At 55.0% G+C, this 21,550-nt stretch overlaps 6 protein-coding genes across 6 annotated transcripts; 2 read left to right on the forward strand and 4 right to left on the reverse strand.

The window, feature by feature from the left end:
• Positions 1-81: 81 nt before the first annotated feature.
• J7T55_001811 (cytochrome c oxidase subunit va) lies at positions 82-852 on the reverse strand (the record flags this gene model as incomplete). Its single annotated transcript, XM_053142713.1, has 4 exons — positions 82-209; positions 283-400; positions 475-520; positions 680-852. The coding sequence occupies 4 exons, from the start codon at positions 850-852 to the stop codon at positions 82-84; spliced, it is 465 nt and encodes a 154-aa protein (XP_052994265.1).
• A 2,596-nt stretch (positions 853-3,448) lies between these two features.
• On the forward strand, positions 3,449-4,682 carry J7T55_001812 (elongation of fatty acids protein 3; the record flags this gene model as incomplete). The annotated part of the gene is made up of 4 exons (XM_053142715.1): positions 3,449-3,871; positions 3,942-4,011; positions 4,078-4,290; positions 4,345-4,682. 4 exons carry the CDS (start codon positions 3,449-3,451, stop codon positions 4,680-4,682), a joined length of 1,044 nt encoding a protein of 347 aa, XP_052994266.1.
• A 1,876-nt stretch (positions 4,683-6,558) lies between these two features.
• J7T55_001813 (malate dehydrogenase) lies at positions 6,559-7,530 on the reverse strand (the record flags this gene model as incomplete). Its single annotated transcript, XM_053142716.1, has 3 exons — positions 6,559-6,586; positions 6,658-7,237; positions 7,317-7,530. 3 exons carry the CDS (start codon positions 7,528-7,530, stop codon positions 6,559-6,561), a joined length of 822 nt encoding a protein of 273 aa, XP_052994267.1.
• A 3,391-nt stretch (positions 7,531-10,921) lies between these two features.
• J7T55_001814 (AP-1 complex subunit gamma-1) lies at positions 10,922-16,521 on the reverse strand (the record flags this gene model as incomplete). Its single annotated transcript, XM_053142717.1, has 9 exons — positions 10,922-11,008; positions 11,070-13,182; positions 13,238-13,426; positions 13,553-13,704; positions 13,882-14,014; positions 14,130-14,222; positions 14,532-15,605; positions 15,673-15,819; positions 15,890-16,521. The coding sequence occupies 9 exons, from the start codon at positions 16,519-16,521 to the stop codon at positions 10,922-10,924; spliced, it is 4,620 nt and encodes a 1,539-aa protein (XP_052994268.1).
• Positions 16,522-18,028: 1,507 nt separating this feature from the next.
• On the reverse strand, positions 18,029-19,049 carry J7T55_001815 (calmodulin; the record flags this gene model as incomplete). The annotated part of the gene is made up of 7 exons (XM_053142718.1): positions 18,029-18,063; positions 18,125-18,266; positions 18,328-18,398; positions 18,491-18,616; positions 18,754-18,769; positions 18,851-18,907; positions 19,023-19,049. 7 exons carry the CDS (start codon positions 19,047-19,049, stop codon positions 18,029-18,031), a joined length of 474 nt encoding a protein of 157 aa, XP_052994269.1.
• Positions 19,050-20,187: 1,138 nt separating this feature from the next.
• On the forward strand, positions 20,188-21,535 carry J7T55_001816 (snare domain-containing protein; the record flags this gene model as incomplete). The annotated part of the gene is made up of 3 exons (XM_053142719.1): positions 20,188-20,210; positions 20,290-20,843; positions 20,937-21,535. The coding sequence occupies 3 exons, from the start codon at positions 20,188-20,190 to the stop codon at positions 21,533-21,535; spliced, it is 1,176 nt and encodes a 391-aa protein (XP_052994270.1).
• Positions 21,536-21,550: the final 15 nt, after the last annotated feature.

Consider the following 21,550-nt stretch of genomic DNA (forward strand, 5'->3'; position numbering starts at 1 on the left):
TTGAAATGCCTCCTCCCGCGCAGTGCAGAGTAGAGTGCCCGCGCCTCGTGTGGTTTGGCGAGGTTCGCTGGTCGCGGGTATCTAGTGCTCGGCCTGCTCCTCGGGGTACAGGTCCTCCTTGAGCAGGACGCCGAGCTCCTTGCGCAGGGGCTCGAGCTCAGTGAGGTATTGCTGGTACTGCTCCTTGTTCTCGACCTTGGACTTGATGCCTGTTGGGATCACACGGGGTCAGCCAATCGACGTGTCTGTGACGCTTTGAAGCTTGTGGTTCGTTTGCCATACCCTCGAAGATGCGCACGGCAGTGGGGAAGTCGTTGACCCTCCGGGCGGCCCTCAGCGCGGCGGTGCAGACGGAAGGAGAGGGGACCAGATCGTAGGCGAAAGCGTTGTTCAGGTTGCGCTATGTCGGGTCGAGAAGGTCAGCGGATTGTTCCGTCTGTCCGGCGTGGCCGGGAAGCTCGCAGTCCAACTCACCTGGAGCTCGAAGACATCCTGGACACCATCGAATTCCTTCTCGTATCTGTATTTGCATTGCTTTCGTCAGCCATTGATCCATGACAGCATCGTTTTTGGGCCCAATTGACCCCGATTGACCCTTGGGTCGAGCTATGACGTGACGTGTTGCCGCTGTCTAGCCGGCGCCGGCGAGGGAGGCTTTTGGTCGTCGGAGGGTCCTCACCTGTCGCTGAATTCCTCAAAGGACTCCTCGTGGTGCTCGGCCCGCAAGCGCGATGAGGTGCTGAAGCTGGGGCGGGCGGCGACCAGAGGACGAGCGGCGGTGGTACGCAGGGTGGTTGCACGGAAGAAGGTCGAGGCCGTGGGGCCACGGGCTGCGATACGGAGGAAAGACATGATTTTTTTTTCTGTCGCTCTCCAGCTCCTGCTGTGTGCTCGGTCTCGGGTTTGGTATATGGGTGGCAGCGACAAAGGGAGCGAAAAAAGGGCTGACCTCACAATCGTAAGTGAGTGGAGAGTGGAGAGTGGTGCGGTCGTGGGTGGTCGGGTGTGGTGTGCTGAGTGTGGTGGTGGTTGACGGTTGGGAGAGCAGTTTTCCGGTAGAGTAGGGTGCCTATCAAGATCGGACCACTTGCGCTCGACTAGAGCCAGAGCTGCGGGTAAGCCAGGAGCCAGGCCCAAGCTGCCAGACTGCGTTCGGCTGGCAGGAAGGAAGTTGTCGGGTCACCTCTTGCAAGGCTCGTGATTGGGCGGCTTGCTACGAGGATCCTCTTGCTGGAGGCCCACCCAACCCCGGACTGGCCAATTGGCCGTGCTGCTTTGGTGAGCAAACCAGCAATTCACCACTATCGCGTCTCAGGCCTGGCTGAGTGAATCGCTGATGCTGTGTACTCGTGGGACTCGGTGCTTGGCTCTCTGGGGTCGATCCGCTCCCAACACGTTCACTCATCCATATGCGCTGCCTGGAGGATTCACGATGGAGGGTGGTGGACTTGTAAAGCAACACTCAACATCTATATAAGGCAGCTGCATCGAACGGCACACTGCCTGTAAAGTGGCTGTCCAGACTCCACCGTGTCGGTTGCTCTCCGTTCCCAGGGCTCAGGTTCGCAGGGCGATTAGTGAACAGCGACCAGTGAACAGCGACCAGTGAACAGCGACCAGTGAACAGCGAACATCGACAAGCACGCTCGGTTCGTGTTCCGAGCACTGGGACCACAGAACCACAGGCTCGACCTGCCGAATGCGAGTTCATTCCGAAGAAGCAACGTTCCTCGCTGCAGGAACACTCTACGGCATGACATCAATGCCATGTGTCGAGATGTTGATATCAGACCACCTGCATGTGGAATCCAGGAACAAGAGTTGCAATGTGCGGCCTGCCCGGCTTGCCTATATTGATTGTGTACGTTGAGTAGCTGCACGTCACATGCTTGTCCCTGGTCTGCGTGTGTACAGTACCCTACATAGACTAGTAGACTCACTCACTCTCCCTGGCTGCACGTCAGGCACGACGCAATTCTCTAGCGAGTCTCGTCGCTGCGAGGTTGCTCGTTCTCGTCCAACCTCTCCCCTGCCTGGCCTCAAAACACGCGCATACACACACACTCACATCACATGCAAATGTGTTGAGTCGGGGCCATCGGCGGTTGGGAGGCATGGGAGGCCGACGGAGAGGTTGGACGTGAAATGAGACCCCGACGCGTTGAGATTAGATGGAGTAAAATACCGGCACCCCAGCAGACTATCGGCCCCGGCGTCTTGGCCCGAGGCCCTCGCTGCTCGGGGGATTACCATCTGGATCAGCTGGATAGGTACGCAGGTTGGCAGGTAGACTTATGATTTGTCTAGTACTGTAGGGAGGGAGGCCTTTACGGCCTTTACGGCCTTTACAAGGATTGCATCTGTCCCGAGGCTACTTCTCCCAGATCACCCCATTCTCGGCATACCTCTACGTGGGTATCTGGCTGGGTATTAGGAAACCTGGTTACCTGAACACCTAGGTGTTCACCTACCTAGACATGTCAATTGAATGCCTGGGAGGATGGTTTATGGTTTACATTCTGTAGTGGACATTTAGCTGTAGTTTCGTCCGACCCGTCTGGTCTGTGCTGTTGTTGAGCAGGTGCCGAACAATGCCTGGGCCCATGTCTGCGCAGGTCTATTGTGAGGGATTGTGAGCGAGACACTGCGAGACAGGTGCGTCTTTTGGACCGGCAGAACCGAGCGCGGGCAGGTGCAGCCGCTAGGAAAAGCCTGCCTTGCTCTCGCGACGTACGGGTGCCTGTGCGGTCGTGCCGGGTGTGCGGGTGTGCGGGTACGGGTTGCAGTAGCACCAGTAGCCCTTTGCGCTTGGCTGCGCTTTGCCTGGCGGCCTGGTGGTGCTGTCGCCAGAGGTACTAGTCTCGACTTTGGCAGTCTGGATGCGACTGCCACTCGCCCGACCCCTGCGTACCTGGCAGATTAAACACATCTCCTTTTTCCTGGTCCTAATCCCGTTCCTGCGAGTAGATCCCCCGATTGATAAACTTTTCCCACTTCCCCATCACCATCATCATCGCCCTCCTTCTTCTCTTTTATTCCTGTCCCCCCCCAATCCCGACCCTTCTTCTTCCTCCCTTTCCCCAGTTGTGCTGCGCCGTGCTGTCTTTGCTTCGTTGCGGACGGTGGTTTGCTTAGGGGCTTTTGTTGAGAGAGAGTCAATTGTCTTCTTGTCCTTCCTTTTCTGCCGGCCGTCGCGTAAGCTAAGCTCAGCTCAGCTCGGGGCAGACGTGCTCGCAACCAACTCGAGCTATATGTACGTTCTCCTCGCCCACCGCCCACACAATGCTCTTCACTACCCGCCAGGTTTCGTCTCGACTCTAGATCGAGGCCAAAAACCAGCTGTGGCTCATACGGGCTTCTCCCTTCTCAATTGAACGTTTCTTGGCTGACACCTCTTCCACAGTAGCCGCAGCCGTCGCATCCGCTGTCACCGGACTCCCGAGACACAATGGACAACGCAGCCTCCGCTACCTTCTACGAGCGGTTACCGCTGCCGACCATCGATCGGCCCTTCGGTATCCAGTTATGGCCAATCTTTGACAAAGTATGGACTTTGTTCACCGGCTACCCCGTCAGCGAGTTCCGCTTCGTCGCCGGGGAGACTCCCATGTCCACTCTTAAAGAGACGGGCATTTTCGTCATCCTCTACTACATCGTCATCTTCGGTGGCCGCGAGCTCATGCGCAACCGGGAGCCTTTCAAGCTCAAGGCCTTCTTCCTGGTCCACAACTTTTACCTCACTGCCATCTCCGGGATACTGCTGGCCCTCTTCATTGAGCAACTGCTACCCACAGTCGTTCGTGGAGGAATCTTCCACGCTATTTGCGACCACGACGGTGGCTGGACCCAGCCTCTCGTTGTTCTTTACTACGTATGTCCACGTCTCCGTATACAGTTGTGTGTCAAGATCGGTTCCGGAAACTAACAACCCCTTCTCACAGCTGAACTACCTGACAAAGTATCTCGAGCTGTTGGACACCGTCTTCCTCTTCCTCAAGAAGAAGCCATTGAGTGCGTACCCATTGAGTATCCGGTAGCGCTGTCAACTGCCTCTGTTGCTGACACATCTCTATGTAGCCTTCCTTCACTGCTATCACCATGGAGCCACTGCTGTCTTGTGCTACACACAACTGCTCGGAAGCACCTCCGTGTCCTGGGTTGTCATTTCACTGAACTTGACGGTCCACGTTCTCATGTACTGGTACTACTTCCAGAGCGCACGTGGCGTTCGTATCTGGTGGAAGGAGTGGGTCACTCGCCTGCAGATCATTCAGTTCATCATTGATCTTGGTCAGTTTGCCCCAGTTAAGACATCATCTAGGTTGCTTTGCTAACCCATCACAGGATTTGTCTACTTCGCCTCTTACACATACTTCACATCCACCTACTTCACCTGGATGCCCAATCACGGCAAGTGTGCTGGTGAGGAGTTCGCCGCTTTTGCTGGCATCGGTGTTCTCACTTCTTACCTGGTGCTTTTCATCTCCTTCTACATCGCGACCTACAAGAAGGATTCCAAGCCCAACCACCGCAAGTCGCTCCGCCGTATGTCCCAGGCTCCTCTGCCCGATCCACACGACCTGGTGCACGGTATGTCCGGCACCAATGGTATCCTGATCGGAGACGTCAAGACCACCGGTGCCAAGCCCAACGGCACTACCACACGATCCCGAAAGGCGTAGAGGCCTCAGCGGTTCTCAAACGAGTAGGAGCAGTTGGAAACCAACGCCCGGGAAGCGCTGTGTGCGATGGGCGACCCGCAGCTGCCATTCATTGTTCGAACCGGGCCGAGATCGAGCGTGCCATCAGAGCATGAAGACACGACTAGAGCTCCTGACCATGGCACGTGGTATTGGGGTCTGCGGCGGTAATGTAGTGTTTTTGAATATGATATGTACCCGCCAGCACAATGGAAAACGCGGGACATGTATATGGAATTGTGGTTCCGGACACAGGCGCGGTCACAAGACGGGCGAATTATAGTGGAATGACTGTTGGGGAAAAAATGCGGAATGATTCATTTGTCCAGGGCGGCTGTTTGAGACAAGACACGGGGACACGAAGGGCTCGGGCGATGCTCATGACGACCAAGGTAATACAGCCGGACCTTCTCTGCCCCACCTTCTTTCGAGGCGCCGAGAAGCTGTATTACCCTTTTCACACCTTCGCTGTCACATATTGGCATTAGAGACTTTTTGGTGCCCTACCCGTTAATCAGGGTGTTGGTGCCAGGATAATGCATAATTACCGGTCTTAGAGGTTAAAACCAGCATTTTGCCATGTTGTTTCTGCACAAGGGTGATGCTCTATATTATAATCTCAACCATCACATGTCAGCCTGAGCGCGTGATAGTCAATCTTCCACCGTGTGTATGTGTGTTCTGGGGTCACAAATGGCCTTGTGCTATGACAACCAAGCACATATGTTGCTTGCCATCCATGCGAGCTTCCACGGTCGGGCAAGGCATACTGAGTGAGGCCACTGCGGACGGCCCCTTTCCAATCCTCGTGGGTGTACTTGGTGATAGAGATGAAAGCTGAAGTCCGATAAGAGGCTCATTCGTTCAACGAACCATCATTCCCCTCGCGACCAGTGACATGTGAATGTAACCCACCAAGCCCCCCGGGATCCGACTCTGCTGTAACCACGCCGGCCTTTCCCCTGCATTCCCGTGCCTGGGCCAGAAGCTGCCTGGGCCACACACCTTTCAGCAATCGGGGAATTTTGGAGGAAACGCAAGATGGGAAAATGGTAGGTAGGGTTGTACATTTGCATCCCCAGGCCCCCGTGTTTCGCGTCGCACGTTAGGGTTGCCGACGACACTGAGGACAGAGCCCCCTTTCAGTGTCACCGTCTGAACCCAACGTGCATGCGAAGTTTAGGGTTTTCTTCCTTCCTTTTTCTTGCGACATCCTAACACGGTTGAGATACATGCAGGCACTAGCACAGCCCGAAACTTAAATCTGCCGCGATAAAACGTTGGGTTGGGCTCTCTCCTGGTTGCAGACTTCAGCCGCACGAAAGCTTGTCGAGTGCGAGTGTTCATCCAAAAGCCGCGTCCCTCCGTACGGAGGTGGGTGCACACCACCGATTCGATTTACTTTTCTGGGTTTAGGTTGGCAGGTGAGACTCGAGATCGAACGGTTGATATCCCCTTCCTGCTTGTGATGAGACCGATGTTTTGTGTGTGAGAAGGAGAGCTACTTTGCGATTAGGGCTTACACGGGGGCACGGCACATCTGCATAGAGCAACTGCTTAGGTTTCAACACAACCAAGACACACACAAGACAAAAGATTGGATGTAAAAGGGGGATTAGAAGTTTTATTGGTGTTGGCGTGCTATGTCTCAAGCCCCTTCCTACGCCGGCCTCTCGATCCTCCTGCCGTCGTCAACACTACTGGGTGGAGTCGGCTGAGAAGAGAAAGCCCCCCGGTAAGGAAAAACATCCTTAGAAACGCCCTGACGCCTTCGACTATGGTATCGCACTTTGTGAAGAGAAAAAGAAAGACAAGCGTATATGTCATTGTGTCCACGGCACAATGTGTCGCACTTTGTTTATGATGAGGACTCGTAGAACCAGTATCTAGAGCAGAGATTGTTAGTGACTTGATCACCAACTGATACATAACTGAATGAAGAAGTGGTGGTACTTACTGTGCGCTGTACTCAACCTCGAATGAGGCCGGCATGCCGGCACACGTGCTCGGGGCACTTCCACCGGCTGTCTCCAGGCGGTAGACCTCCTGCAGCCGACCGGTGGCGCCCTCCCTGGCCGAAAGCTTCAGCCACGGGACAGCCTTCTCGCCCTGCTGGCCGGTGGGAGCATCGGCGGGGGCGTTGACGGCGGCGGCCTTGCTGCAGGGGATCTCGCCCAGCTTGAGCGTGTCGGTGTCGAGGTTGAAGAAAGGCGTGGTAGTGTTGGTGAAGAAGTGGTGGCCGCTGATCACGTAGTTGCCCGGGGCAAGTCTGGCGTTGGTGGAGGCTGGAACCAAGTTCTTGGGGTAGGCGCCTGAGGCGGTCAGGTTGAAGGCCAAGGACACGCGTGGCAGCATGTTGAGCAGGTCCGGGTAAGTGGAAGCAATGCAGCTGGCGTTGAAGAGGGTGGCGACAGCGCCGGTGGCGGTGGGCGCTGCTGTGGAGTTGGTGGTGTCGCAGGTGTAGTTCTGAGTGCCACGGCCGATGGCGACGTGCTTAAGAACCAGGCCTGCTGAGACGGCTGGAAGAGGGCTGGGCGCTGGTGTTTATGTGTTAGTGTCCCTGTTGTATAATGTGATGGAGGGTTTTCCTCTTTTTTTCTCTTGGTATTTACTTACATGCGACTGGCATCACTGCTGCGGTCACGTCGCAGGCTGGTGCCTGTGCCATCTGCCTGCCCTCCTGGGTCTTCTGTGCCAACATGTTGAAGTACTGAGAGATGTCCTTGATGGCATCACCTGGCAGGGCGGCGTTGATGTTGAGATCTGGGTAGACTGGGGCCGCAAAGACCGAAGCACAAAGTGCTGGGAGGAGGATCGAAGAAGTCCGCATTTTGCTTGGTTTTCACCGATGTGGCACGTGGTAGATGAGAAGGTTGTGGTGTTGTGTTGAGGAGCTTCCTGGAGTAATCGACTCTTCAGAAGGCTGGAGGTGGTTCCTTGGTTTCGTAATGTTTTCCCCCGTTTGTTCTTTGGCTCCGTGACGGACGTCTGATAAGGGAAAGAGACAGACAGACAGGCAGAAACAGAAAAACCCCAGATACCAGACAACCTTGGACGAGAAGATTGGAAATGGAGCCGAGCAAGGAAAGAAAGACCAACAGAGAGACTGAAGGAAATCAAATAGGAAAGAGGAAAGAGCAAAGAGGAAAGCGAGACTATATGAAAATGGAATGAGTTTCACAGATTGCCATGAGAAGGATGTGTGGGAGGACATGCTTTATTTTGTAGTACTTTACACCGTACATCGCCTACATGCAGGTCTACTTCGATGGGCAGGTCGGCGGCACGCACAAGATGGGGGAGACAGGGGAAGGGAAAGTAGGCAAGCAGGGGTGGGTGGTAGCCAGACTGCAAAGACTGCAAGACTAGTAACCCATGGAGATGCAGATTTACTGTACAGTAGCGTGGCAGCGGGTTCGTCGTCGTTTCTCGAGGGGTGCTTGGTCGGCTGCAGGCCCACACCAGGGACCATAGACGCAGAGAGGGATGCCCAGAATAGAGCGTGGTAGCATCCCCAAGGTAGGACGTACATATGGATACAGTAGCCTCTGAGGTGGGAGGTGGGATGGGAAGCAACGGTGAAAGATGAGTGGACGGAGCGGCTCATGTGCGGCAGGGGTCTGGTCCAGGGAAGAAGCATGTCGTCCTGTCGCTTTCTGCCCCTGGTCCCATGTCCCGCAGGCGCTTGAGCAGCGAAGGAGAGAGGGTGCAGCGACAAAACGACAGAGGTGTCAAGCCCAAACGCGGTACAGCACGGTTCAGCACTCTAACAAGTCGGATAGAGTTCGGTGAGGACGCAGCAGATGGGATGAGGGAGCATGATGATGCAGACAGCATGTCCATGTGGTGGTCATTGTGGTGATGATGATGAATAATCTGCCCTGCCCACCTCCCAGGCTCCGTTTTACCTCTTACCTACCTCCCTGCTAAGATAGATCTGGGACTGTTGTGCCATACCACACCATATTTACTTATTGCACCCTACACACCTACCTACAGCATCATCCAGATGTACACTATGGAGAGACACAGACATAGATGGAAAAAGTAGATGAGATGCCGAGTCCCGCCTCTCGCTTGCAGTCCACTCCAATCCCGACCGGCGGTTAAAAAAGAGGGCAGGGCCTAGAAATAGCACTTCGCTCGCCGTTAATAAACTTGGGTGGACGGAGCGCGTCCATAGGCCAATCGCCGTGAGGCCCTGGTCGACGGGGTATCCACTTTCGGCACACCACCTGGCCACGATGGCCTAGCAGCCATCTTAGTCTAATACCGTAGTGCAGCCGGCGGCTCGCCGTGCAACATGGAATTTTCCACCCTCCACCCTCTCGGCCCAGCTGCCCAGCCACTTTCAGCTGCCATTCTAAGCTTACTGCTACCACGACACGCTGCAACACTCCACTGGCCTGCCCTTTCTGTGGCTGCTGCGCTCGCACTGCGCTGTCGGGAGTGCAGGCCACACCAGGCCGCCTCAACGGGCCAGCGTCTATTTTGTCTTTGGTCAGCGCTTTGCTGCCCCCGCTCATCTCATCTCATCCCCCTCTCACATTACACAGTAGCCTCTGCTCCATCCAAGACCGCCTGCCGAGGGGCTTCCAGAAGGGGGGGGGGGGAAAGCAGGGCAGTAAACATCTTGATACCCATGATTAAACATCTTGATACTCCAAGGACAGATGGAGGCTTGTAATTGGGTCTTATACATATGTTGCTCCAGACTTCTTCGAGAAACACACCACTGTGTATCGTACACGTCTCCATCTGTCGTTTTGAGATCTCGGTCCCAAGAGCCTCTTCTCCGAGGTTGAGCCAAGACGTAGCCCGGGTTGGCATGCCGCCTGTCATCATCACATGGTGAATAAGTTCATCCATCATCTGAACACGCTTTCTTTTTTACTGCCAGTCCGAGATCTATACCACCCGTTCATGCAACTTACTGCTTCCTGCTCCCAACCAATTGGTCATCCATTCAAGACAAGAGATGATGGTTGCCAGTTGGCGCTAACGGGCCAACCACCCAAGATCCAATCCTCTCGCGCACAAAGCCAAAAGATGACCTACATACCCGCCCCTCCCCCCAGCGAGTCCTTTAATAGCTGCCCACCCTTCTTCTTCTTACCCTGCACACCCTCTTTTGCCGACGGCCAACCACCGCGGCATACATATGCACTACACATGCGCTTAGTAGAGAATTTCTTGCTCGTCCTTGTCTTGGGAGCTTGCCACTTGGCCCACGAGACCTCGTCGTAACAATTGCATTTTCACCCTCCACAAGTCGAATTTCATGATGGGGCGTCTGAATGACCTCGATTCTGTGCGCTGATCAGTCTACTCTATTCGGCGCAGCTAAATAGAGCAAATTAATCACGGAACCTTGAACAGCATCTATAAGAAACCCCAACGAAGAAATGCCCAGTTGATATATCACAAAGCTCGGAGCCCGGCTCCGAGCTCATACCCCCGGCACTGTATGTGTATACAGACACATACGCGGGCCTGCAGATGGATGATGTGTCCCCGGGCGCCTGATTCGTAGGTCTCGCCGGCCCTCGCTCGCGGGAAACACATCTCTTGGCCGTCTTGGCTGGCAGATTGAGACGACCGAAGCGCCGTAGGAAAAGAATAGATTGGCCCGCTCTGGTCCGGTCCACATGATCCCTGATCTGATCGCTCTGCCCCCTGCTGCCGTTGCCCCTCCACCATGTGTGGCACCATGTGTAGAAACAGAACAAGACGAGTTGACTGGACGACGAGGAGCGACCGGCTCCGCCGATTTCTTGTTTTTGGAAGCATACATCGGAATTATATCAATACGTTTGTTCATTTATTTAAGGCGGATGTAACCACCTGGTTTAAGCCTCGTCATTCATCCACAATTGTGCTACAAGGACCTGCGCCCAGGGAAGGAGGAGGGGGGGGCGAGCCATGAAGCAGGCGGCAATGGACGACTAGTCATAACGGCCATTCTAACCGGCGAAGAGCGCGAGGGGGACGGCATGGGGAAGATCATGGATGCCCAGCCATTGCGACTGCCTGTAGATATGTATTGATCGCTTGCTCGCTTTTGATAGCGACCAAATTTGATCCCCCCCTCCTTTCCATCCTGGGACCAATCGAGACGCCGTTGCGTTGACTCTTTACAACCCCATCCGTGATCGTCCTCACTCATCAACACTTTTCTATATTGATTTCAAGGTTCATTCGTTGCTCATCTGCCAATCGATTCAAGACGGTTCCGCCCAGTTCACTTGGTCCATTACCTGCCCTGCCGAGGGATGTGCGTACTGGACCCTTAGCCGCAGACGCAAAGGCTAATCATCACGCACCGTCAGCAAGGAATAACTTCCATTTGTTAGGTAGAACTGGACTTACCCCCTTGACTCCCTGAATTCTCATAGCCTGCGTAGCCTCGGTCCCAGGCGCCAGCTCCGAGCTTGATATGCTGTTGAGCTGCAGTTTCTGGCTCTTGGGCACAGCCGCCTGCACTCCGACATTTGACAGCGGACCCCCGGACGCATTCCGGAAACGTGCGAGGGCCTGCACAATTCCCTCGGCGTTGCGCTGTGTCGCAATGGTAACCACAAGACCATTGTTGTTGTAGCAGGGAAAGCCCGCCGGTGCGGCTGCTTGCGGTGAGGGGGATGGAGCTGAGCCCATTTGGCCGAGGAGATCAAGACCCGAAGACGGCGGCGCCGCGGCGGCTGCCGCTTGAGGAGGTGGTGTGGCCTGTGCGGGGCCGGAGCCGAAGAGATCCATGATGGCGGATACGTTGGACTGGGGAGCTGGCGTGCCAGCGTTTGATGACGTTGGCGGCGGTGAGGTGGTTCCCCCCAGAATGTCAGCAAGCAGATCTGCGTTATTCTGAGAGTTACCGTTGGCGGGAGCAGGAGACGGGGCGCTGTCGCCCATGATATCCATAAGTAGATCCTGTTCTGAGACTTTGATAGGCTTAGATCTCCTGTTTGCTTTCTTCTTTTCCTTGGCGGACTTTTCGCCGAGGACACGATTCTCTTCCTTGATCTGTGGCGGTGGCATCTTCTCAAGAACACCGCGCCGAAGCGAGTCGTGATCGAACAGATTGAGGTATTCGACGGCACGCTGTTGAACCTCGACATCCAAGCTTGCCTGGTGGTTCTGGAGCAACTTTTTCACTCTCTCGACTTGTGTCGCATTTGTGAGCCTGGTCGTCAATTTGATCAAAGCGTTAACGATATACTCGGTCGTGACTTGTGTGGCGTAGCTGCTGTTCAGGACGGTGGAGAAGAGATCGATGATCTCGTGCTCCTTGACCTCTTTGACCAGCTCTTCTTCCTCGTACTGCCCGCCCCTGAGGAGCACATCGCCGTACTCGCCAATACACCATGATCCTGCTTGTGTCAAGCTCTCCTGGGTGATGTCCTTCTTGAGACTTGTATATAGCTTCTGGACCGCGTACGTCTGCAGCTCGGGGGTCGTTGCGATCAGTCGAATAACAGAGGACATAATGGGTTCCTTCACGTAGTTCCCAGCCAGCGCCAACACTCTCAGCATCGTGTCAACGTGCCACCTCTTGTTCGGTGCATATCTGTCGGCCGCGATTCCGATTTGAGTCGTCAGGGTAGGTTTGAACTCATTATCTGCGACTTCCAAGAATGCCAACAGTTCCCTGATCAGCACCCTGACGTTGCTCTCATTGATGAGTGTGAAGCTGAGGTCGAGGGCTCGCCGCCTTATGCTGATATCCGGGTCTCGAAGACATTCAAGGATTGTGTTCCGGTGCCTCTGCACAGCGTTGGGCTCGATTGCGACAACCTTGATGAGAGTGTTGAGTGCCACATAGCGGATGTTATTGTCCCTGTTGGTGAGAAACTTGCCAAGGATGTTGACACCAAGCACTCTTAGACCCGAGTCGGCCTCGATGTCCAGGATGGTCCGCACCGCCTCATACAGGATCGAGTTGCCCACATTCTTGGAAGAGTCGGTGTTTGTCGCAACCTGCGCGAGAATGTCGTTGATCTGCTCGCTAACCTGGGCATCGCCTCTGGCTAGGACTCGGAGCAAATGTAGGATCTTGACCTGTATGAATGGATCCGTGATGCCCATGACATCATGTTCAGGGGCATAGCCAGAGGATGCCAGTCCCTTCAGTGTCCTGACCAGTATTGGTACGAACTGCCTGAACTTCTCGACTATGCCCTCCTCGCCGCCCTCCTCCTCGTCTGCCTCACAGAGACTCGTCACGAGGGTCAACCCACAGAGTAGCACACCATGGTTCCTGTCCTGGAGCAAAGCCGTGGCTTTCTCGATGAAGTGTTCCTGCAGGTCTGGTACCTTCCGACATATCCTCATGGCGCAGAGAGCGGCTTTCCTCCGAATGTACGGGTTCGCGGTCGATACTAGCTTTTCAATCTCGGAAAACAGGTCTCGGGACATTTCGATGGAGGCGATGTTGCCGAGGGTGCAGAGGGCAAGTCCGACGACATATTGGTTTGAGTGGCCGAGGTCACTGGGTCAATGTGAGCAAGAGAGCGTCATCAGGGCGCTGCAGCAGTCTAGCATACTTTTGAAGCGAGTTGGTCACCAGTGTGAGCACCTCCTGATTCTCATCCAGCAGCAAGCTCGTGGCCAGGTGGCCTAGACGTTTGTCGGCGAAGCGTGGCGAGGCAAGGAGCTTCAGACACTCGATCTGGCCGAAATGTGTTCTCTCGCCCAGGGTGAAAAGGTATAGCAGTTTGGCGACATTGTTACGCCTGCGTGGGAATACCCAAAGACATCATCAGCAACACGCTCTGTTCAATGGTTCGTCGCATTGGAGGATTCGTCGGGAGAGGACCGGACGGTGAGGGAGCAGGGAGCAGGGAGCAGTGAGCACACACCTGACTTGGTGGTCGTGGCTTTCCTCGCGGAAGCTGGCTCGTATGGATGCACTCTCTTTCTGGATGACGGCGCGCTCGTCGGCGATGGTCTTTGCGGCGCGGACGTTTCGAATGAACTGCTTGACTGAGATGTGGCCGTCTAGTGTCAGCGACTTCAGATCCATGTTGGCTGCCCGGGGTGTGGAGATGCGAGCAGGGCGTGTGTGCGTGTGCGGGTGCGGGTTTGGTGTTGATGAGGGTCAAGCTCACGGGAGGCCATGATGGGAAGGTTCAACCCCACGAGGGGACCTTTGGGCCGTCAAATGGCGACTCGGGTAGTAGAGTCGTACTGGCGCTGGAATGGGCGTGCGTGTGCCGTGGGTGGTGGTGTGCGTGTGCTCGGACTGAGACACCAAAGAAGTAACGTCTGCTGGAGTGAATGTTTGCTCCCGCCCGGTCTGCCAGCCTAAAGTGAACTGCACCCTGCAGCAATAAGGTTAGCAGCTCAGGATGCGATGTCGATTGCAGGCGGGCCAAGAAAGACCGCCAAGTGGCTTCCTGGATGTTGGAAGGACCCACCAGAAGGGTGCATGCTTACCTTATCTCCTGGATATATGTAATAAAGGGAATTGATCCTGATGCATTAGGATTCCTGGGTGCGTCGTCTATGTTTCCCCCCGAGTAAAGCCAACTGTCAGCTTTCGAGCTGTCAGCATTGGGCCCCTTTTCTTAGCAGCATTGACCACGTCTCGGCAGGGGTGTTACTGGCCGTTGCAGCTAGGACTCCACCGTTTTAGAGAGGACTATTAGAGTGCATTTCATACTTCTTGTTATCGACAGAAGAGAGTGATGTTGCACGAAATACTGCAGTGTTTTCTGGATGGTTTATTTGTTTGTTTTCTATAATGTGTGTGTGTATATATATAATCAAGCTTCCCTCGGGCATCATCATTTCACATCTGGACGGTGTAAAGGATGTGCCTCCGTGTTCAACACCCACGTATCGAGGGCCACCGTGTCGAAGTCGGAGAACACCAGGTAGAAGTACTTCAGCGTCTCGGCGAGCCAGAAGCTCTCCATCGAGTCCACCTGTCCCGGCTCTTCCAACGACACGTCCCTCAGGCTTGCAGCCCCTATCTTGGTCCTCGTAAGCCGCTCGATATTCTGGAACATTGTCCATGCCTTGTCCATCCACGTACTGTCGCCCGTGAGCCTGTACATGATGAAGACACTTTCGATGGCCTCCGGCCGCAGTATGTATTTCTTGTCGTGGAGCCCCACGAATCCACGGGGCAGTTGCCGGCTGCTGATCATCTTTTCAACATCGCTCCCAAGAGGGTCCTTGCCGCTGTTGACCCCTAAATATTGGTCCCTCACGGCGGTGCGCCATTTGAGATCGCTATACTTGCACTCCGAACCAGTCTGGCTATCCTCGAAGTATCCGCACGGAATAAAGCCAAATATCTCGGGCATTATTCCAGTCGGGGTTGCTCCATACGCCCAGACGCAACCGTCCGTCAGCTCAACTGCGAGATCCAGCTCGCTGGGCCTGTTGAAGATTTTCGCGGCGATACCAACCATGCCGCCCGCAAAGCACGTCAAGTGTTGGCCCTTCGGAGTATTTACCGAGGCCATTTGTCCATCCACGAGTTTCGTTCTCACGTCGGCCGAGATCATGATCGGGATATCTTCTGGGTTACTGGCACGACGTATAAGGTGCTTCTTTGCAACATCGATAAACTTCTCGTACATCTTCTTTGGCTGTTCAAGTACGCCGCCGAGCATGAGGTACTGCTTGGGGAAGTATTCGTAAAGGGAGTCTGACATGCCACCCAAGGTAAAGGAATTATCGCTCGTGAACGAAGGACCGGACGAGTCGACTTGAACCGGCCACATGCCCGGCAGCTTGGTGGTGTCTTGACCCTTTTCGAACTCGTCCGAGATCCTTTGCACGGCGTCGTAGTACTTCATATCTCCTGTCAGCTGCGAAAGTTTAGTAAACTCCAGTGACAGTGATCCCAGCTCTGACACGAGCACGCTCCTAGGGTGGCTCTGTGCGGAGCCCGTCATATAACTACAAGCAATTTTAGTCAGCAAAGACATCCAAATACTGACCAGGCAAGTTGTGTGGAAAGACTTACAACTTCCAGTCCCACCTCGCGATAGGCATCCTATTATCCGTATCGAAAGCACACATCAACAGCTCGCCCACCTCCACGGACTTCCTCAGCAGGCCCTCGTACTTCTTCCCACTAAGCTCATACGCGGCCAGGAACCCACCGAGGTATCTAATATGGTGGTCTCAAATTAACTTCTGCGTGGTGCAACACCCGGTACTTGGGGGGATAAGGACCTTACCTAATGGTTGTCTCGAATACGTTAACCAGATCTGTCTGAGTCTTGGAGAAGTCGATCGTCTCCGCCGCCTTCACGGCAGCTTGGAACTCGTCTTTAAGACCCATGATCCACAGCGTGTCCAGCGCATCTACCAGCGTCGCCGCCCAACCACCGAAAGGGTTCTTCGGCTTGCCGCCCAGCGGGGTCACCTCATCTGACATCCATGCGTACTTCTTGTATCCATTCCAACTATGCAGGAAGCTGTCCTTGACGGCCTTTTGCCTCTGCAGCCTCTGCTCCCGCGCGGTCTCTGACTCCCGCGGTGCCGGGGCCTGGATCTTGGGTATGCTGCTTCGGCCCACGCTCACTTCCGGCAGCGACCGCAGCTTCCCAGTGACAGGGAACCGGTCGGGCAGCTTTCTCCAGCTCTTGGCGTCCAGCTCGCCACCGTTTTCCGCGGCGCCTCCGCCGTGGGAGTCCGCGACCGGCGCCACATGATGATGTCCTGACTGTGGCTGCTGGCCGGGGACTGAGTGGGAGCCTGGAGAGTGTACGAGGGGCGTCTCGTCGTCAATGCCGAAGACCCAGTACATGCCAAGGAGCCATAGAGCCACCAAAAGAATGAGCGGGCGCCACCGCCGCAAGGGAGGCATTCTGTGACTGAGCTGGTTGTGGAATGCGACGCGACCCGGCTTTTGGAAGGCAGTCTAACCGCTGGTGGAAAGTAGATATCCCACAGCTTCACACACAGGACTCATCCGGGTTCGCGGTGTGAATATTGATACCCAGATCGACCAACGGCAGATGACTTTGATCGTGGGTCCGCAGCCACCATTTGAAGAGAGCGACCGAGAAGGTGAATGAATGAGTTAAACGCCACAAAGAGCAAAGCACATTGGTTGCGACAATCTCATGCACAACAACGGCACATCCTCTGTATTACGTCGCTGGGGTTTTCTTCATAGCACGCGTGGACTTTCGTCCGAGCATCTGGCTCTGTTGACCTACTTTGGGGCTCGATCCGCTCGGCTAGCAGTTGAAAAGGGGGGCGGGACAGGGGTGCTTTATCCCTGATGCTGGCCCTCCTTAATTGCAAGTATCCTACATTGGAGTCCTGCTGAATTGCGGGGGCAAGGCCGTTCTATCAGTCATGTCTGTTCGTCTTGCTGTCCTAGTGGCTGCGTTGCCAGGTGTGAACCACCGAATAAAAGATAGTGACCACCGCCGTTGAACACCGAATATCTGGGCGGTCTCCGTTCCTGAAGCTTCGGGTGCCTGCCCGGGAATTGAACTAAATTGTCACGACCATGACACGCCCGATGATGTGCCGACTCGTAGGGCTGAAGATTAGAAAGAAGCTTGTTGCGAAGAAACACTTGGCCAGGAGGGCTGCTGCTGCACGCACACTACGGAGAGCACCGCCACGTTCGGGGAGCATCATGCCCCCCTTGGAACTACTACCGCACTGCCACTATGTGAGTTGACTTGGAGGCCGTCCCGCATGCGCATAGATGACGTTGCATCTGAAATCTCAGCTTCGAGGACGAACATGCTGTAAAGTTGAACGCGAAAGATCAAGAGATTAAACGGAGACTCTGGTCGTATTATGTCACAATCCCACCAGCTACTGCGTATGAGCGCAATGGTCAAGACAGCTGGCCTTCGCCAGTCATTCAGACATGTGGTGCCTCTCTCTACTCTAAATAGCCAGGGTTCCTAAAGTGATTGCCATGTGTGTGAGGTTGGACCGGATCACCATGCTCAGTCCTGTGCCATGGGGTTGGCGGGAGAGACATGAGGCCCAGTCACTGACTTAGATCAGAAGTGATTTGAAAAACAGGACGTCTCGACCCATCCGCAAGCATTTGTGGCACATAATTCAACAGCAAAAAGCAATAACAGGCAAACGGAAATCTGAGACCAGCAATTGGCTCAGTTGAGAAAGACAAGGCTACAGACGCCATTGATCCGCCTCGCCGCTACACGCTTTACACTGACTCATCCATCATTACTCCAACGAGCCCAGCCGTGAAGCCCCAGACGGTTGGACGCCGTGCCGGGGCAAGCAGACCGAGATTGCTCAGAGATGCGGTTCCCATTCCTTGTCATCATCTAGGAAATCATTCGTAGTAGAGACCGCTAGGCCGAGAAACAAGCGGTCTACTTCTGCATCATAAGTTGGACGAACTCGTTGTCTGTTCATAACAACAGTCAGTACACTGGCGTGAAGGTGAGCTTGAGCAGAGGAAAGCATACAGTCGATTCTTCCGTCACCGTCCTGGTCAGCCTCACGAATCATCTCATCAACCTCATCATCTGTCAGCTTCTCGCCGATAGAGGTCATGACGTGACGTAGCTCGGCCGCCGAAATGAAGCCGTTGTTGTCGCGGTCGAAGACCTGGTATCACTGTTAATTTCCCTGTTCTGCGGTGGTGGTAGAATGCGAGAGCGGTTCGAACCTTGAAAGCCTCTCGGATTTCCTCTTCGGAGTCGGTGTCCTTCATCTTCCTTGCCATCATGGTAAGGAACTCTGATCGGCACGTATCAGTCAGTATGTGGTAATAAGGCTGCGGCAGCACCCCACCGCCCTCTCCTTCCAAACAAGCGAGCATCTGGACGTACCAGGGAAGTCGATGGTTCCATTGTTGTCGGCGTCGACCTCGTTGATCATATCCTGCAGCTCAGACTCGGACGGGTTCTGACCCAGAGATCGCATGACCGTGCCGAGCTCCTTTGTGGTGATTTGTCCTACACGTCATCTTAGCATCGAGCTCATAGTAGATGTTATGGTGCTTGGTTGGAAAATGTGCACGCGCAAGCCGTCGCGGCGGGTCGATCGTGACGCGTACGAAGCTGGGAGGTGAAGAAGAGGCAGCTGCACTAACCATCGCCATCCTTATCCTGGAGGCCGAGAACGGTCCGTTAGCATCATGCGCGACAGTGGCGAGGAGGGCTGCGGGATCATTCCTGAAAATAACTTACAAAGAGGGAGAAGGCCTCCTTGAACTCAGAGACTTGTTCCTCGGTCAGGGAGTCAGCCTGTTGTGACGCTGCTGATTAGCAAACATGATCCAGGATTTTTCGCGTGAACGCCTCTTCGTCTTCAGATGCCCCTCGCGTTGGCAAGGCGGGGCTGCCAGAGCGAGGACGGCACAATGGGAGCTGGGAGGACACCAACCATGTTGACTATTGGAGTGAGTCAAGTTGGAGAATGGAGGGAGTTCGCTGTATTGCCGTCGTCGAACAGAGGGTGGAGCACGGAAAGTCAAGATGTGTCGTCGGGGTGGTGGAAGGACCAAGAAGGGGAGCGTGTCCAGGTTCAGGTTCAGCTAAAAAGGGGGTGAGGTAGGGTACTGGATGTTGAATTTAGGACTAATTGGGGTTGACTTGAGAGCTTGAGCCTTGAGTGCGTCTCCTAGGCTCCTGGGCTCGCTGTTATTCAGCGACTGCGAGGGAGCCCAGGGGCTTTGAGCCAGCCCTGGCTGGGCACCTCCTGCCGCCTGCCTGGACCCCTCCAACCTCTCCAACGTGCCTCGCAGCCGCAGTTGCCCGTGCCCAGGTGCCTAGGAGAATCTTGAGAGCAGCTCCAGCTGAGCGCAGGTCGCTGGCACCCAGGTACTACCTCCAGGTACCTAGGTATTCTACTTGTTTAGGAAGTGCATACGTGTACTGTTCGCTGGGGTTTTGTACCCGTGTCTACCTCCTGTCTAGGTACACGAGTGCAGCAGACCAGAGCGATAGATACGTTGACTGCATGTCCAAATAAGGAGCCTTGTTGCTTGTCACTTGGAGTCAGATGCTCAACCAGCCTTGCCTTCTTATTGTCATCTTCCACAACTGGACATCAAGCACAGTTCCAATCCAGGACCGTAGCCTGCAGGAGAACACAGACACCCAGCATCTAGGTGGCGCTCTCAATCACAGCTACCTCCTATTCCGCTGCCCACTTACTTGCCTTACCCATCTGAGCACAACACATCACTCTAAGCAAGCACCAGACCTGTCTCTCACTCGCGCGGGATAATACCGACAGACGCAAGTGTGCCCAGGCACAGCTAGGTACCCGGACAGGGAGGCTGAGGCGGGCGGAGCTCTCCAATCACCATGCTCAGCCCTTGTTACCACCTCTCGAGTCCCAATTCGTCATCTTAGACGGCATTCCAAGCTGTCCATCCTGCATGATCTGCGATAACAGCTGGCCATGTCATGCACCTGCTGGACTGGACTGGAAGCGACCCCATACAGAGACCCAGTCAACCGACCATCTGCCTAGAGGCCACTGAAACGGAAAGCAGTCGTCCCTTTCCTCGCCGTCCGCCATGTGGCGAGACCGGACCAACCTGTGAGTTCCTGGTCGCATCTCCCGCAGCCTCGCTGCCATTGTGCGCACGGCATCCCGCTCGGTCCTAACCACCAAGCAGGTATCTCTCCTACCGACAGTCCTACGCTCACCACCCCACCCACCGGAACAAGTATGGCGGTAGCAACAACCTCACCAGCGCCGAGCGCTTCGGCTCCTCTACCGGCGCCTCCGTGCTCTTCTCTGCCGACGAGTCCTCGGACCGGCGCGGTCTCCTAGCGGGCGGCGACTATCATGATGACGGCGACGCGGTGATAGAGATGGACTTGTTGCCTCCGCGCTGGGCCGACATTACAGACGAGGTGACAGATCTCCTGGCCGACATTGCCAAGAAGTCGCAGAAGCTCGAGAGGCTACACCAGAAGCATGTGCTTCCGGGATTCGATGACGAGGGCACGAAGAAGGCCGAAGAAAGGGATATCGAGAGGTTGACACAGGACATCACCCGTGGTTTCCACGATTGCCACCGGTGCATCCAGCGCATCGAGGCCATGGTGCGGGAATCCAAGGATGCCGGCACCATGACGAGGGCGGAGGAGGTCATGGCCAAGAATATCCAGATATCGCTTGCAGCAAGGGTACAGGAAGCGAGCGCGGGCTTCAGAAAGAAGCAGAGTACCTATCTAAAGAGTGCGTGTTGCCTCCATACATGCGTGACATTCGGTTCAACTTGTGTGTGGCTCCCAGGACAATCACTGACTTGAGCAGAACTGCGTGGCCTTAGCAATCCCAGCGGCATGCTTTCCCCCGGCCCCGAACGTGCCTCCACGCCCTCCAATTACATGGACCCCTCGCTTCTCGACTCCGAGACAGACAAGTCCTTCTCCCAATCCACACTACAGTCCTCGATGCAGCAGAAACAACTCCACTCCAACGACGCGGCCATTGTTCAACGAGAGCGCGAGATCGAGGACATTGCTCAGGGCATCATCGACCTGTCGGACCTATTCCGCGATCTGCAAAGTATTGTAATCGACCAGGGGACCATGCTGGACCGAATCGACTACAACGTGGAGCGGATGGCCGTAGATGTCAAGGAAGCGGACAAGGAGCTGAACGTTGCGAGTGGGTATCAAAAGAAAACGACAAAGAGGAAAATCATTCTGCTTTTGATATTGATTATCGTGGGCATGATCATATTATTGGCGATCAAGCCAAAACGGCAGAGCGACAGTGGCGGTGGAGGCGGTGGAGGCGGTAGTCCAGCAGAGGAAGAGCAGGCAATAGAAAGGGATGCGTTGCCTGGAGATGGCGGAGGCAGCCCGTTTCTCGCAAGGGCTGTGTTAGATCACTTGATATATAGATAGGCAGGCCTCCACAGG

This window comes from Diaporthe amygdali (genome assembly GCF_026229845.1).
Source record: "Diaporthe amygdali strain CAA958 chromosome Unknown NODE_12_length_1037015_cov_66_201586, whole genome shotgun sequence".
Lineage (NCBI taxonomy): Eukaryota > Fungi > Ascomycota > Sordariomycetes > Diaporthales > Diaporthaceae > Diaporthe > Diaporthe amygdali.